At 39.6% G+C, this 18,047-nt stretch overlaps 1 protein-coding gene across 3 annotated transcripts in view; it reads left to right on the forward strand.

The window, feature by feature from the left end:
* The window catches only part of DOCK4 (dedicator of cytokinesis 4), a 487,078-nt gene that overhangs the window by 351,959 nt on the left and 117,072 nt on the right, over window positions 1–18,047 (forward strand). For all 3 annotated transcript variants that reach the window (XM_049893613.1, XM_049893614.1, XM_049893615.1), the window contains exons 21-23: window positions 958–1,039; window positions 2,164–2,334; window positions 6,952–7,144. In XM_049893613.1, coding sequence (XP_049749570.1) covers window positions 958–1,039; window positions 2,164–2,334; window positions 6,952–7,144 — 446 coding nt within the window. The remainder of the gene's footprint in view (window positions 1–957; window positions 1,040–2,163; window positions 2,335–6,951; window positions 7,145–18,047) is intronic.

Genomic DNA, 18,047 nt, shown 5'->3' on the forward strand with positions numbered 1-18,047 from the left:
TTGCATCTGGCTGGAATTGTCCTTGGAAGCTGGAGAACAAGAGTGTAATTTCTATGAGTTTAGTTTGGCCAGGAAAGTAGGATAATCAGTCCTAAGAAGACAAATAAGTCCTGTGGAATCTTCTCTGGCTGTGGGCGGTCAGAAACTCGCTGACATCTTAGCTTTAAAATAGCACTCCCACAGTGTCTCCCAACTGGCACACTATGGAGTCTTTCCTAACTGAGGGAAAAGAGCATTTTCAAGAATTGCTGTGTGAACTGTATGTTTCCTAGAAGCCAAGGACTGACCAAGGTTAGAGACTACAACACTTAGATCTTGAGAGCTGGGTTTTCTTTTGTTTTTAATTCAGTTTTTATTTCTTTAATTTTTTTTTTTTTTTAACGCTTGGTTTGTCTAGAAAATGCCCTACTTAAGGTGTACTTTGACAGTTAAGCCGTGTTTTCCCACAGGTCAGAGAATTCATTTGAATAAATTCATGGATTTTTATGAGTTGGGGTAAGGGGATGTTGCCTTCATCCCTCCCCACATCCCTTTTTGCTTCTGGCTGAGTGATATTTCATCTACCCGTTACAAGGTCACTGGGGAAGAGATCCTAACGTAGCTGTTGTCCAAGGTTTGGCCTTGGCAGTCACACTTCCAGACGCTTCCTTGGCCAGACTCTTTTCTCTGATATTTGTGTTTGGAAGCATTGCCAGAAACAGCAGGACCAATGATTGAGGGGAATCTCAATGGGAGGAAGTGTTGTTTCTCTCTTAAGCTTCAAAAGGAGACTGTGATGTTGTAATGCAGACTTAGTAAAATTATTATATAGCAGTTTGACAGGTGTGAACTTCAAGATATAATAAAGCCTTTATCTGCAGCATTTTTAAAACAGGAAAACTGATGGGGGAAAGATGGCATTTAATTGAGAATTAGACCAATTCTACAGAATTCTGCACATTTCCCCCTGTATTTTAGAGACCTCATAAAAGTGCTCAAGTGGTACGTGGACAGGATAACAGAAGCGGAGAGGCAAGAGCATATCCAGGAGGTGCTGAAGGTAATAACATCCTGTTGAGATAACATGATCAAACAAAGCTTTTCCATGGTGATGCTTAAGCTAATTGGTTTCCTCTACACAGATGGTAATTGGTGATGATATATTACTGACATTCTGATTCAAGGACCTGAGTAAGTTTATGGCTGTCCTGAGCTGATGGAATTGGAAAGGGACTTTGCCATGCTCGTCCACTGGAACCTCTTGACTCCAGAACACTTGAAGTGATGTCTAGGGTTGGCAGGGGGGAAGGTTTATGAGATGACAAATGGGCAGTTAAGCTTAGAAGTCCCTGGCTCTTGGCTTCTACCACAAAGACCATTTGAGAATCATTTTGCTTAAATTTAAAGAGAGAATAGCGTGGCTTAGCAGTAATCGAAATGTAGAAACTTGTGGCCTTACTGGGCCTCATGGTTTAATGCTGCCCTACCTCTGGGCCCTAGTTGGCCCAGTTATAAATGGAGATGTTATTGCCTTATTTGTAAATATGTTCAAAAGGAATATAATTTCTTTCCTAAACTGTCCAGTAACAGCCATGATAATCTTCTGAGTCCTGTTATTGAGTAACATTTTCCAGTAACAACCGTGGTTGTCTTCTGACTCCTGTTGTTGAGTAACATTGCCCAGTAACAGCTGTGGTAGGCTTCTGATTCCTGTTGTTGGGTAACATTCTACTGGATAGCATTTGATAAAGTTAAATAATATCTTAGTTTTGTAAAACAAGTATTTGGTTAATTATAAATTTATAATGTTGGTCCGACTGAAAGTAAAAGGCTAGGTGGAACAAATACCTACCAACAAAGCAGAATCATTTTTGAAAAACAGTTACCCATCTCTTTATTGACTAAATTAAAAAAGCATCTAGGGATCAAAAATATTAAGTGTTCAAAACTCTCAAGAATTATATAGAATTCTTAAAGTACCTATACTTTTTTTCCCATTAGGTATTAGAGAAACATTGCTTTTCTCTCCACAAGTGAAAAATGTTCAAAAATCTCATACGGCCCCAGTGTTTAAATCAGTAATTTTAAAGTCTGATGCTATACCCTGATTTTTATTCTCTGTCATTGTTAAAGGTATATTCTTGGTCTCCTTTGAAGCTAACTTTTTAAAAATTTTGCTTTAAGGCTCAAGAATATATTTTTAAGTATATCGTTCAATCTCGAAGACTCTTTTCCCTTGCCACTGGTGGACAAAATGAAGAGGAATTTCGCTGTTGCATTCAGGAGCTCCTTATGTCGGTCCGTTTCTTTCTTTCACGAGAGAGCAAAGGGTCTGGAGCATTATCTCAATCACAGGTAATTGTTTTTTCATCTCTGATGAACAGAAGAAAAATTGGGGTGCAGTTTATTTACTTTTACATAGCAGCGTAATTGAATGTTTTCTGCATGAGAAACCCATAGCCCCAGTTTATATTTCTAGCCTAACCGACATTGAATAGACTTTCAAAACTCCACCAGCTTCTGAGTCCCAGCAGAGCAGGAGCAGGTTACCTTTCCTCATACTGCTCTCTGTCTGAATGGAGAGGATATTGGTTTTGTATCAGCCTTGCTTCCGGTTGCCAACACGCATACTGATGATTGGACAAGCTGTCACCATCAGCCCTGGGAAGGAATTTCACTAGAGCCAGGCTACTGCGGTTGTTTTCCCCAAGCCTCACACTGCATTTTAATCTGTCAGCCTCAGACTCATTAGACTGGACTTGGCTAAACTGCATATTGTTTTGTTTTATTCAACTTGACCCTAATCTTCCTGGGACTGATTTTATATGACCAGTGCTGAGCAGCTGCTGCCAAATTCTATTACCAGGAGGGGCCCCACGCGTTTTGTTTAAGGACCGGATCCATCCACTTTCCAAAGAGCATGGCCTTGAACATATTCTGAGATTCTGAATATCTTTCTCTACACTTTCTTAATTCTTTTCATATGTTTTTAATTCTAATAACTTGGTTAAAAACCTGTCAGAAAGAGAAGTGGCCTCTTGGCTACCATCCCCTGAAGACATGTCATCTTTGAGAAATAGAACATTAAATGGGAGATTGGAAGACAAAACTAGATATCTAAGAGTATTACAGGCAGTTCCCAGGTTATAAACAAGGTCCGTTCCTAAGTCTGTCTTCAAGTCGAATTTGTAGGTAAGTCAGAACAGGTACCTATGGTTCTTATTTTGTGTCAGTTAGTCATATGTTTGTCATAGTATACAGTATATACTTTACCTTTCTATGCATATAAAACACTCCAGAAACACTTAATGAGCATCACAAAGTAGTGTGTGTGTTTGTTATTACAAACCATTGTATTTAACTGAAATTTTTAATACAATAAACTTAATGGCAGTCCATTTTAAGTATATGTTGTCCATAAGTTGGATGTTCTTAGCCTGGGGATTTACTGTATTTACAATCTGGTGCCTTATGACATTTGGAAGGAGTTATGTATAATGACAAAATACCAGAAATGTACCAACCCCACCCATAATAGCGCTGTACTCTTTCTGACTCTTTAGGGACTATTCTGTAGCAATTTTTGTTACTCTCCTCTTTGCAGAAGTGGACTGAGCTTCCATCTGTGCAGGAGTGTAATTCAGGCTCTTTCCAATTTTGTTTTGGCCCCTACAGTCAGCAACACAATCCTTGTGCTTTAGGAACTTGCCAGAAACCTCAATGTCAAATTGCCCACTAACCAAACCGTGCTTACAGCAGTTGATATTTAAAAAGCTAACCAGAATCCTCGGAAATTTACTACTTCTGTGAAAGTTATTTAAACTTTGAGTTTTCATTTTGAGATTTTTCTCTTTAACCTTTGTTCATCACAGGGACAAAACTTGCCTTCTGGAGTGCTAATTCACACCAAAAGATACTCCTTTACTCTTGGGTCCTTAAGACATAATTTCTCAGACCCACAGAGGTCTGTGTATCACAGGGATTTGTTATGGATTGAATTGTGTCCCCAGAAAGTTATGTGAAGTCCTAACCCCCAATACCTGTGAATGTGACCTTGTTTGGAAATAGGGTCTTCGAAAATGTTATCAGTTAAGTAAACCCACTAGGGTAGGTCCTAACGCAATCTTCCCCTATTTGTCTTGGCTACCAAACCCACTGTCATCGAATCAGTTCTGATACATAGCAACCCTATAGGGTTTCCAAGGCTGTAAATCTTTATGGAAGTAGACTGCCACATCTTTCTCCCCTGGAGTGGCTGGTAGAGTTAAACCGCCAACCTTTTGGTGAGCAACCAACTGCTTTAACCACTGCACCACCAGGACTCCATCTTGGCTACCAGTAAGGTCAAAACTAAATTTTAGTTTGATTTTTATTTTCAGTAAAAAGCGTTAGCTTAGATTCCCTGTTACAACTGTCTTTCTGCCCTCATCACAAGGTCCTTGTCCCTTTATCCTTTATTAACAGTCCTATTATATATGTATCATACATTGCAGGCACGTTGAAAAACTTTTTTTGAATATATAAAAAAAGAGTTAATGGGGGTTTTCACTAATTAGATAGTAGATGAGAATTATTTTAGGTGAAGGGAAAGACAGCACACAGTACAGGTGAGGTCAGCACAACTGGACTAAACTAAAAGCAAAGAAGTTTCCTGAATAAACTGAATGCTTTTGAAGGCCAGTGTAGCAGAGGTGGGGGTTTGGGGACCATGGTTTCAGGGGACATCTAAGTTAATTGGCATAATAAAATCTATTAAGAAAACATTCTTCATCCCACTTTGGAGAGTGGCTTCTGGGGCCTTAAATGCTAGCAAGTGGCCATTTAAGAGGCATCAATGACCCACCTGGAGCAAAGGAGAATGAAGAACACCAAAGACACAAGGTAATTATGAGCCCAAGAGACAGAAAGAGCCACATAAACCAGAGACTACATCAGCCTGAGACCAGAAGAAATAAATGGTGCCCAGCTACAACCGATGACTGCCCTGACAGGGAACACAACAGAGGACCTCTGAGGGAGCGGGAGAGCAGTGGGATGAGGGCCCCGAATTCTCTTAAAGAGACCAGCCTTAATGGTCTGACTGAGACTAGAGGGACCCTGGAGGTCATGGTCCCCAGACCTTCTGTTAGCCCAAGGCAGGAACCATTCCCAAAGCTAATTCTTTAGACATAGATTGGACTGGACTATGGGGTAGAAAATGATGCTGGTGAAGAATGAGCTTCTTGGATCAAGTAGGCACATGAGACTATGTTGGCATCTCCTGTCTGGAGGGGAGTTGAGAGGGCAGAGAGGGTCAGAAGCTGGCTGAATGGACACGAAAATAGAGAGTGGAGGGAAGAAGCGTGCTGTCTTATTAGGGGGAGAGTAATTAGGAGTGTATAGCAAGGTGTGTACAAATTCTTGTATGAGAGACTGGCTTGATTTGTAAGCTTTCACTTAGAGCACAATTAAAATTAGAAAAAAAAAATGGATAAATTAAGGGATTCCTGGGGGAAATCAACTTAACTATTGGCTATATTGAATCAGAAAGCTGGGCTCATTTTTTTATTTTTTTAAACTTTTATCTGTATGACTCAGCTCTTTGCAGAGTGAAATAAAGGTTATATAAATATAGTATTTAATGGGGAATACCAAGTTATTAATTTTAAACACATTCACGTGAATCTGTAATTTTAAGAGTCGAGCAGAGCTGTTGACTATAGTATCCTAAGCATTTTGATGACTCTGACATCAAAAACAGGTCTTGGCTTTTCTGTATATTTTTGATGATGCTGCATAGGTGAATACCAAAATCTATGAATTTGAATTTGATTCCACATTTGATTCATCAGCACATGTAGATTGGACCTGCTTTCCACTTGTGCCAGATATCATTGGTAACTCAGCTAGCAGTTGAATCCCATCCAGCATATTAGAAACACACGCCTCTTTCCTCTGCTGGGTTGAGTTGAGACCAGTTGTCTCTTCCTTCCACTGCCCTCCTGTGCAATTTAAAAACTGTGAGTTTGTTTGTTTTAATGCATAATTCTAGCCCAATTTTTTTTTTTTTTAGTATGTTTCTTGGGGATTTGCTGTTAGCATAATTTTTTCTTAAAACTTATTTTCAAATTTTATCTAAAGGACATTGTTCTTAGTCTGTATACACAGTTCTTCTTGATGTAAAGTAGGTTTTGAAGCAACCTAAAGCTTCATTCTAATAATCTTTTCGTTTTACAGGTGATGACGTTAAAGCCTAGGGAGGTAAAATGACTTGTCCAAGGTTACAGAGTTGGTCAGAAGCAAAGCTTGTTGTTGTCAAGTTAATTCCAACTCATAGCAACCCCTTGGGTATCAGAATAGAACTGTACTCCATAAGATTTTCAAGGCTGTACCCTTTTGGAAGCCGACCCTCAGGCTTATCTTCTGTGGTGCTTCTGGGTGGGTTCTAACCGACAATCTTTTAGCTAATATTGGAGCACTTAACCCTTTGTGCCACCCTAGTACTACATATAACAGATCATCTGATGCTTAGGCCTTTTTTTTTCCTTAAATCATAGGTTGACTGCTTTAAGGAATTAATGTGTTTGGTTTCTTAAAGGTAAATAAGATTAAAAATGAGCACTTCAGAAAGCTTCTCCGAAAAGGAATAAAATCAAAGTGACCATGAGCCGTCTTGGTTAAGCATTCTTTCCATTCCATCATGCTGCATTTTGCTGATTCTGTGAAGTTGTTGCCAATCGTTTTGCTAATGCCAATGTTTTTCCAGAATTTCCTAGATTTCCTTATGTTGCACCTTTGCACATTTCAAGAAACTGTCCTATTATGCTGTACTTTTTTTTTTTCGGCTCCTTTAGTTTTAGGTAACCAAAACATTTGGCATTAATTTTCCTACCATTCAGAAATACTTGTCACAGTCCTTAAACTACTGACATTTTACAGCTCCTTTCTCAAGGGATATCTGGGAATTGATTTAAATTTCTTCTCCTTTTTAAGGCCGTGTTTCTCAGCTCCTTCCCAGCCGTGTACTCAGAGCTCTTGAAGCTCTTTGATGTCCGGGAGGTGGCCAACTTGGTGCAGGACACTCTGGGCAGTCTGCCGACCATCATGCATGTAGACGACTCCCTGCAGGCTGTCAAGCTGCAGTGCATTGGCAAAACCGTGGAGAGCCAACTGTATACCAACCCAGGTAGCGTGCGGGATCTCCGGACTGAAATCTCCAGGAAGCCATTATTTATAGATTGTAGTCGTAGGTTAGCAGAGGCTATTAAAAACATCTGAAAAGTATTCTTCTCAAAAGAATCATTTATTAGGATGGTAGACTAAATTTATTTATTAGTCAAATACAAAAGTTCCTAAACTTTAGTGACTATTAAAATTTTATTTCTAGAAAGAATAAAAACTCTTTAACGATTGAATTATAGATTCTAATCACAACAAGTTATGGTTATAGCATGCTTTTTTTTCTTGTTATAGATTTCCTTTTTTGATGTTCAACAGAATTTAACATTTCCTTTCAGAGATGCTTAGAGGTACCTGATAGGATCATTTTTGTTCGTCTCTTTTGTTCTTAAAAGGTTTCCACCAATTTGTCTTCTAAAATTGAGCGAGCATCTTGATGTACTGTTATTTTTATTTTATCTACACCAAGTGATCAGTTATTAGACTGATTTTTGTCATAACATGTGTTACTAAATCCCTTTGTCTCATTTTTTTTTTTCCATATTTTCCTGCTGAAAATGATAAAGGACCAATTTTGTTTTAAAATTTATTTTAAGAAGTTTCTGTTAGCCTTACCAAGTAAAAAACTTTTAAAAATAGATTCTACTAAGAATTAGTGTTCCATATGGATGCATCTATGTATATGTATATAATTTTTTGAAATATGGTTTCATATATAGTAAACAGGTTTTAAATTATTTTGTCATATTTTAAACATGCAGGCAGGAATAGAGCATGACATAATGACAAGATCATAACAAACCTTAGCACTGTCATATATATGCTTTATATCTTTTATTAAGAAACTCATCATTATAGATACAGGTAGTCCCCAACTTAAGGATGGGGTTCCATTCCAACAACTCCATCGTTAAGTCGAATACCCCCTTTTTTAAAATTTTCGTTATTATTGCTTCTTATTATCAGTATCTTTATAAATCTGTTCTTTGAACATCTGCAAGTGGTCATCTGAGAATGATAACATCATCAAATTACACTCTGAAACATTGTATGTAGTACATATTATTAACGATAAGATGTACAAAAAAAAAAAGATGGTTGTAAGTGCAGTTCATCATAACTTGAGAACCACCTATATATACAAGGTCTTCCTGGGTACTCTCCTAATTTATTTTTCCTACTTCCTTCGTAGAAATTCCCACTATCAGATATTCCCACTCTCATTTTCTGTGCTCTACCAGGGGTTCTACATGTTTATTATATAGCTATAAATATATATTGTATCATTTTTTCAGCTTTTCAAACCTTATATAATGACATTTCCAATTAATATTATACTTTATATTACCCATGCTGATGGATATAGCTATAGTTCATTCACCCTTTACTCTCATTTAACATTCCACTGAATGAACGTTTCATGGATAATTTCTTTTTCTCCCATTGGTGAACTTTTGGTATGTTCGTAATTTTTTTTTGCTGAAACAAATAACGCTGTAATCAACATAAAAGAAAGTTCAGCCTTCTGATTTCTCCCCCATGGAAGTAAATCGCATACGGCAGAAGAATATTTGTTGCAGTGGTTTTTAAACTCTGCTCCTGAAGCCGTAGGGGTTCTGTTACAATGATCAGGGACTCCTGAGAAGTTGGGAGCAAGAATTTCAGAGTGGAGAGGATGAAAGTTCAGACCACGCCAACTCTCCTTTCAACAGACTAAAAAGTTCATGACCATTTCAGAAGAATTGGTGATTTCAGCCATGTTTCTCCCACATTTACCAGATCATTCCTTGTTAGGTTAAAGTCCTGCATGAGAAGAGCAACACAAATTTTCAATTTTTTTTTTCAAATGTAAGGGCATTATTTTAGAGGATTGTGTTTATTATGTGCTGTGTCTATGGATTTAGTTCCTTGTTGATGATTGACTCTCAGTAGACAGTAGAGAAATCAGGACTAAAGAATATAAAGAGAAGACACTGCTGCAATCCAGAAGCAAAGATCTTGGTCTGTATGGGAGTTGATGAGAGTATTTACTGGAGTAGGAAGGTAGGAGGACTCATGAGGCCCAGGAAATGTGGATTCTGGAAGGTTTGTGCCAGTGATCTGGAGGAGAGGTTTCGAGCCAGGTTGGGAGGTTGTGGGTTGTGACAATATGGCATGAAGGGGGAAGAGAAGAAGGGAATCTCTGCCTGCTAGTGTTGTATGGGACACTACCCGTGGAAGATGACTACAAAGAAGCATAAGCTTCTGGAGAAGTTCACGATCAACAGCATTCTTAGAATCCCAGGCAGATGCCAGTAAAGAGGAGAGAATTCTTTGAAAAGGAAATCAGGGAAACAATACCATTTATAATAGCTGCTAAAAAAGTTAAAATACTTAAGAATAAATCTAACCAGGGAAGTAAAAGACTTATACAAAGAAAACTACAAAACACTATCACAAGAAACCAAAAGAGACCTACAAAATGGAAAAGCATGCCATGCTTATAGACAAGAAGACTCAACATGTGAAAATGTTAATTCTACCTGAAGTGATGTACAGATAAAATGCAGTCCCCATCCAAATACCAACAGCATTCTTTAATGAGATGGAGAAACTACTCCCCAACTTTATATGGAAAGGAAAGGGGCCCCGGATAAGCAAAGCATTACTGAAGAAAAAGAACAAAGTAGGAGGCCTCACACTACCTGATCTCAGAACCTTCTTACAACCACAGTCATCAAAATAGCCTGGTACTGATACAAGGACAAACGCATAGACCAACGGAGCAGAATTGAGACCCCAGATGTAAACCCATCCACCTATGGTCAGCTGATCTTTGACAAGGGACCAAAGTCCATTAAATGGGGAAGATAGCCTTTTTAACAAATGTGCTGGCAAACCTGGGTATTTATCTGTTAAAAAATGAAACAGGACCAATACCTCACACCATACACAAAAACTAACTCAAAATGGATCAAAGACCTAAATATAAAACCTAAAATGATAAAGACTATGGAAGAAAAGATAGGGACAACACTAGGGGGCCCTAATACAAACTGTAACAAAGAATGCACAAAAACACCAGACTGTAAACTAGATAACTGGGAGCAACTAAAATTAAACACTTATGCTCACCAAAAGACTTCACCAAAAGAGTAAAAAGAGAACCTACAGACTGGGAAAAATTTTTTGGCTATGACATATCCAACGTGGGTCTAATATCTAAAATCTATAGAATATCTTAACACCTCAGTAAGAAAAAGACAACTAATCCAGTTAAAAAAAAATGGGCAAAGGATATGAACAGACACATCAGCAAAGAAAATATTCAGGTAGCTAACAGACACATGAGGAAATGCTCTCGATCTTTAGCCATTAGAGAAATGCAAATCAAAACTACAGTGAAATACCATCTCACCCCAATATTACTGGCACTAGTCAAAAAAAAAAAAAAAAAAGAGAAAACAATAAATATTGGAGAGGTTAGAGGGAAATTGGAACTCTTATGCACTGCTGGTGGGAATGTCAACTGGCACAACCACCATGGAAAACAATATGACACCTCCATAAAAAGCTAGAAATAGAAATACCATACAATCCAGCAATCCCACTCCTAGGAATATGTCCTAGAGAACTAAGAGCTGTCACATGAATAGACATTTGCATACCCATGTTCACTGTAGCACTATTCACAAGATGGAAACAACCTAAGTGCATGTCAACAGGTGAATGAATAACAAATTATGGTACATAGATACAGTAGAATAGTACACAACAATAAAGTACAATTTTGAATCCTCAAAACGTCTCACAACATGGATAAGTCTGGTGGACATTATGCTGAGTGAAATAAATCAATCACGAAAGGACAAATATAGTATGAGACCACTAATATTAAAACTTAAGAAAAGGTTTACACACAGAAAAAAAAATCAGCATTTGAGAGTTACAAGGGAAGGAAGGGGTGAGGAGGGGAAATCGCTAACTAGGTAGTAGAGAAATGTTAACTTTCATGAAGGGAAAGACAACACACAATGTAGGGAAGTCAGCACAGCTTGACCAAGGCAAAGTCATAGAAGCTTCCTAGACATATTCAAACACCTTGAGGGACTGAGTTAATGGGGCTTAGGGCTGGGGACCATGGTCTCAGGGAACATCTAGCTCAATTGGCATAACATAATCCATGAAGAACATGTTCTACATCTTACTTTGGTGAGTAGCGTCTGAGGTCTTAAAAGCTTGTGAGGAGCCACCTAAGATACATCTATTGGTCCCATTAGTTTGGAGCAAAGGAGGATAAAGAAAACCAAAGACACAAAGAAAACATTAGTCCAAGGGGCCAGTGAACCACAGCCTCCACCAGCCTGAGCCCAGAAAAACTAGATGATTCCCAGCTACCACCACCAACCACTCTGACAGGGATCACAATAGAGAGTCCCAGACAGAGGAGGAGAAAAATGTAGAACAAAATTCAAATTCACAAATAAAGACAGACTTACTGGTCTGACAGAGACTGGAGGAACCCCTGAGAATGTGACCCCTGGACACCCTGATAACTCAGAACTGAAGCCACTCCGAAAATCCACCTTTCAGCCAAAGATTAGACAGACCCACAAAGCAAACAATTACACACATGAGGAATGTGCTTCTTAGTTCAATCAAGTATATGACACCAAAATGGGCAACACCTGTCCACAAGCAAAAACGAGAAGGCAGGAAGGGTCAGGAAAACTGGACCAAAGGGCGTGGAGAACCCAGGGTAGAAAGGGGAAGGGGGAGAGTGCTGGCACATTGTGGGATTTCAACCCACGTCACAAAACAATTTGTGTATAAGCTTTTAAATGAGAAACTACTTTACACTGTAAACTTTTACCTAACACAATAAAAAATTTTTTTAATCAAAAAAAAAAGAGAAGAGAGTTCTGTCACTAACTCCCAGAGGATGAGGCTCAGCTGGATGTTTGGTGACTCATCATTGAGGAAACAGAGACTGTCCTGCTTAAATGTGGCATGGCACAGCAGGAAGGAGACTGTCTTTATGGAGAAAAACAGGAAAAATCCCTGAAAGCCTTCCAGGGCTCATACTACCCTCTCTGTGTAAGTCACATGGGGCCATGTGATAGTTTTAAAAAAACCTGAGAAGTGTTTCTGGTGACTCTGAGGTTCTAAAGCAGAAATTATGGACTTAGGGTGTACTATACCCCCCATGGTTTTGGATACCCCCATTACCATTGAGTTGATTCCAACTCATAGCGACCCTATAGGACAAAGTAGATCCGCCCCATAGGGTTCCCAGGGAGCGGCTAGCGGATTCGAACTGCCGACCTTGTGGTTAGCAGCTGAACATTTAACCACTGTGCCACCAGGGCTCCACCTAGGGCATACTAGTTGCCACCAAGTCAATTCCGACTAATGGCGTTCCAATGTGTGTCAGAGTAGAACTGCACTCCACGGGTTTAAATGGCTCCTTTTTTGGAAGTAGATTTGGCTTTTGGAAGACCTTTCTTCTGATATACCTCTGGGTGGACTCAAACCTCCAACCTTTCAGTTAGTAGCCAAGCGCCTTAACCATTTGTACCATCCAGACTTAGGGCATAGATATGGCATATTTGTATTGTCCAGTTGAAATATGAGATGATGGAAGGAAAAGAAGATATACAATGGAAGTATCTGACTCCATAGATGGTGTCAAAAAACAAGATGCGGTATCTGTGTGGGCCATTGTTCATCTCACAAAAACCAGGTGGTTTCTGTCTAACCGAAGGGGAAGAAGAAGAGAGATACAAATAAAACTGTGTAACTCAGGGCAGGGTGAGGGTGGAAGAACCATAGTAAAAAGACGCCAGTGATATTCCACTGAAAACAATGAGTAAAAGGGTTCCATCTAACACATTTGACCTCTCCTTTAAACAGACATACATATACACTTTTTACAACAGAGAACAGAATTTTTTTAAGGGAGATTGGGATTGCAAGCACCAATTTTTATCATATTTTCCCAGAAGTAACTACATCAAATGATAGAGAATTGGTAAACAGTTATCTAGGAACTAAGTGAGTACCATCACCAAAATTTGGCGATAACAGACTTATGTTTTGGATATTTAAAAAAAAAAAACCTGTTGCTGTCGAGTTGATTCCGACTCAAGGTGACTTTATAGGACAGAGTAGGGTTTCCAAGGAACGACTGCTGGACTCGAACTGCTGACCTTTTGGTTAGCAACCAAGCTCCTAACCACCATGCCACCAGGGCTCTGTTTTGGGTATAGTTATGGTGTATTAAAGTTTCTTGTTGCTGATGAACAATTACCACAATCTTAGTGCCTTAAAACAACACAAGTTTATTTCTTATCTATTTATTATCTTATAATTCTGGAGATCACAAGTCCTGAATGGTTCTCACAGGGCTACAATCAAGATGTTGGTAGGGCTTTTTTTTGTTTGTTTTTCCTGGAGGCTGTAGGAAAGAACCCATTTCCTTGCCTTTTTCAGCTTTTAGAGGCCATCTGCTTTGCTGTGCTTGTGGTCCCCTCCCTTCATCCTCAAAAGCAGCAGCATAGCATCTTCAAATCTCTGTCTGACTCTGACTCCCCTCCTCCCCTATTTCACTTTGAAGGACCCGGTGATTACATTGAGTCCACCTAGACAGTCAAGGATACTCTCCCCCAACTCAAGATCCATAACTTAATCATATATGCAAAATCTCTTTTACCATGTAAAGTAACATATGCACAGGTTCCAGGAATTAGGCTGTGGACATCTTTGGGGGGACTGTTACTCTGCCTACCACACATGAGTAAAAGAAACATCCAAAAACAGTGTGATGCCTTAGCCCCATAAAAGAAGATAAAACCACTCAGAAATCTGTTTTTTTTTGTTTTTTTTACTGAAAGTAAAAGAAACACGAAAGTGCTGCAATTGTGCGAGATGCACATCCTCGCCAGATGGGGGTTACAATGACACTTTCCTGATTGAATTACACATTTGAAACAAGGGTGAGATAAAGCAGGGATAAGGCCTTTTTAGTGTATCAAGTAGCTAAGTACTCAGCTAAAGACAAAGCCTCAGTGACAGTTACATTTCTTAGAAGGTAGAATACGGTGAAGACAGTTGCTACCCTGAGCTTAATTCTGATCATTAAAGAAAAACTGGCTATTGAAATAGAAGTTTGAAGAATCTAAGGGCATCATATTTTCTAGGGGTTCAAATTAACCAGGGAAAGGAATACAGAAGACAGATTGGCCACATTTTAAGACAATAAATATCAAAACATTTTGGAGAAAAAAACCCAAAAAGCTACAAGCCCTACCCCCAAGAGAACTAGGAAGTTCTAAAATTTGTTGTTTTACTGGAATCCCAAGGAGAAAAAAGCAGAGGAGGCACACATAGGCACCAGCATGGCTGCAGAGTATTCCTGGTTTAGTTTAGATTAGAAATTAATCCATTGAGGAGACAGAAAGAAGAGCACATAATACAAAGGTCAGCACCAAAGAAGGGAATAAAGAAGTCTTACTAAGATTAAAGCCAGGTCAAGTTAAGGGTCACTGGGCAGCTTCAGGGCAGGGCAGAGTAGGCAGAGCCGTTTCACAGCCAGGCAGGAGGGCTGAGTACCCCCCTGCCCCTGCCCTCCACCTTAGTCCTGAAGGCATGGCCAAGGTCAGAACCTAGGGTGTCTGGCCAAACTGAAGGGCATAGCCAAGATTTGAATCTAAGTAGATTGGCATCCAAAGTCTAAATCAACCTAGTGTCCAGGCAGCCTTATTTAAGGTATAAAAATTGGGCAACTCATCCCTGTCTCCACAAAATTAAGTTCCTTGATATTTCTTGTAGGCCACGGATAGTAAGATCTGAATAATTTGGGAAAAGACAGCTTTGGCCTAATGAAATAACAGATTGGAAGGTTAAAGTTTAGGGAGGAGAGAAGTATCCAGAGTAGGAAAGGTAATTTAGGGCAATAGTAGAGAAAGGACAGGGAAAGAATCTTCTAGATTCTACAAGTTCAGGCTCTATCATACGAGCAATGGTTTTTGCATTAGTTTTGCACTTGGCTCCTTCACATGGCACTTGATGATTCCTTTAGCACAGGTCTGCAGTCATTGCCAAGAGATTTTCTTGCTAACCAAAAGTCATATGACTTTCTGCTTTGGGGATAATGGAGCAGTTTATCAGCCAACACTCAGTGCAGATAATAGAAGTAAGCATACACATCTGAATACACTGAGCATACACTGTTCATGAGAAGCACGCTAATACTTTCTTTTGTCTAAATAAAAAAAAACTAGTGTTTTAGGGTGGAAATTTCTTAAGAAAGTAGTCAAATATATATATTTTTCTCCTCTCAGCAGAAACTCCTCAGTGCCCATTACTAGCCTTGTAGCTTTCATTCTAGGCTGTAATAAAATAAATAAATAAGAGATGGGAGGGAGGGGTAGACTATTAGATTATTTTTTTTAAATAATTTTTATTGTGCTTTAAGTGAAAGTTTACAAGTCAAGTCAGTCTGTCACATATAAGCTTATATACACCTTACTCCATACTCCCACTTACTCTCCCCCTAATGAGTCACCTCGCTCCTGCCTTCCAGTCTCTCCTTTCCTGACGGTTTTGCCAGTTTCTAACCCTCTCTACCCTCCCATCTCCCCTCCAGACAGGAGGTGCCAACACAGTCTCAAGTGACTATTAGATTATTTTTAAAAGTACGTTCCAGAAATTAATGCCTCCTTGCCCCATTGTGGAGCCCTGCTGGCACAGTGGTTAAGAGCTCGGCTGCTAACCGAAAGGTCAGCAGTTCAAATCCACCAGCTGCTCCTTGAAAACCCCATGGGGCAGTTCTACTTTGTCCTATAGGGTTGCTATGAGTCGGAATCGACTTGACAGCAATGGGTTTGGTTTTTTTGGTTCCCCCCATTGTTGGCCATAATATAGATAAGAAAAGTGTTCAGTAGGTGTATCTTTTAATTTGACAACTTCAACAATATATAAAATCTTACTACAATTGATAAGAATGAGCTATGGTGGCACAGTGGTTAAGCGCTCGGCAATGGGTTTGGTTTTTTTTGTTCCCTCATTGTTGTCCGTAATATATATAAGAAAGGTGTTTGATAGGTGTATCTTTTAATTTGACAACTTTAAGAATATATAAAATCTTACTATAGTTGATGGGCATGAGCCCTGGTGGTACAGTGGTTAAGCACTCAGCTGGTAACTGAAAGGTCGGCAGTTTGAACCTACCAGCAGCTCCATGGGAGAAAGATGTAGCAGTCTGCTTCCATAAGGATTATATAGCCTTGGAAACTCTCTGGGGCAGTTCTACTCTGTACTATAGGGTTACTGCGAGTTGGAATCTACTCAAGGGCACACAACAACAGCAACAGTTGTTGGGTGTCTAGTAGATTTATTTCTTAGAACGGTAGTTAAAGTACAGTTTAGTGTTGATTTTATCTGCATTGGTAGTGTTCAAATTTCTTTCACACTTGAAAATGTCATTTGTTTTAAACTCTAGCCAGCGCTTGCAAAGTAGCATGGGGAACTTATAAAGACTAGTCGAGTTGCTTGAATAAGGGCCTCTCTTTTCTCTAGAAGCAAAATGATAGTGCAAGACCATTTTAAAAAGTGTACAGACCTTAGTTTTCTTTATGCACACTTCACATTGGTTATCCAGTATAAAAATATATTTTCGAAAATGGCCTGGGGCCTCAAGAAAGCCTGTGGTTGAGTCATTAGTGTTGTGCCCCCTCCAGCCTCAATTCCTGTAGCCCCACTCTTCCTTCTTGCCTGTAGCCATCTTTCCCTCAGGCCTCTGTTGCCAAAGTGGAAAAGCTCAGGTGTGAAAAGCCTTTTCTACTTGTCCTTTGCCATCAGTGCACTATGAAGAAGCACTTGCTGAAAGTTAACAGCTTTCAAAGCTGTTCAGGCTCTATTCTTTTTTTTTTTTTAATAATAATTTTTATTGAGCTTTAAGTGAATGTTTACAAATCAAGTCAGTCTGTCACATATAAGTTTATAGACACCTTACTCCTTACTCCCACTTACTCTCCCCCTAATGAGTCAGCCCTTCCAGTCTCTCCTTTCTTGACAATTTTGCCAGTTTCTAACCCTCTCTACCCTCCCATCTCCCCTCTAGACAGGAGATTCCAACACACTCTCAAGTGTCCACCTGATACAAGTAGCTTACTCTTTATCAGCATCTCTCTCCTACCCATCGTCCAGTCCCTTCCATGTCTGATGAGTTGTCTTCGGGAATGGTTCCTGTCCTGGGCCAACAGAAGGTTTGGGGACCATGACCGCCGGGATTCCTCTAGTCTCAGTCAGACCATTAAGTATGGTCTTTTTATGAGAATTTGGGGTCTGCATCCCACTGAACTTCTGCTCCCTCAGGGGTTCTGTGTTGTGCTCCCTGTCAGGGCAGTCATTGGTTGTGGCCGGGCACCATCTAGTTCTTCTGGTCTCAGGATAATGTAAGTCTCTGGTTCATGTGGCCCTTTCTGTCTCTTGGGCTCATAGTTATCGTGTGACCTTGGTGTTCCTCATTCTCCTTTGATCCAGGTTGGTTGAAACCAATTGATGCATCTTAGATGGCCGCTTGTTAGCATTTAGGACCCCAGACACCACATTTCAAAGTGGGATGCAGAATGTTTTCATAATAGAATTATTTTGCCAACTGACTTAGAAGTCCCCTTTACCAGGCTCTATTCTTGATTTTATTAAACATTTGCCCTTACATAGTGGTTTGAATTGTGTCCTCCAAAAATACGTGTCGACTAGACCGTGATTCTCAGTATTGTGTGGTTGTCCTCCATTTTGTGATTTTCCTGTGTGTTATAAATCATAATTTCTGCCTGTGGTTAAAAGGATTGGAGTGGAATGTAACACTCTTGCTCAGGCCACACCCCTGATCCAGTGTAAAGGGAGATTCCCTGGGGTGTGGCCTG

Source organism: Elephas maximus, chromosome 8 (genome assembly GCF_024166365.1).
Source record: "Elephas maximus indicus isolate mEleMax1 chromosome 8, mEleMax1 primary haplotype, whole genome shotgun sequence".
NCBI classification, from domain to species: Eukaryota; Metazoa; Chordata; class Mammalia; order Proboscidea; family Elephantidae; genus Elephas; species Elephas maximus.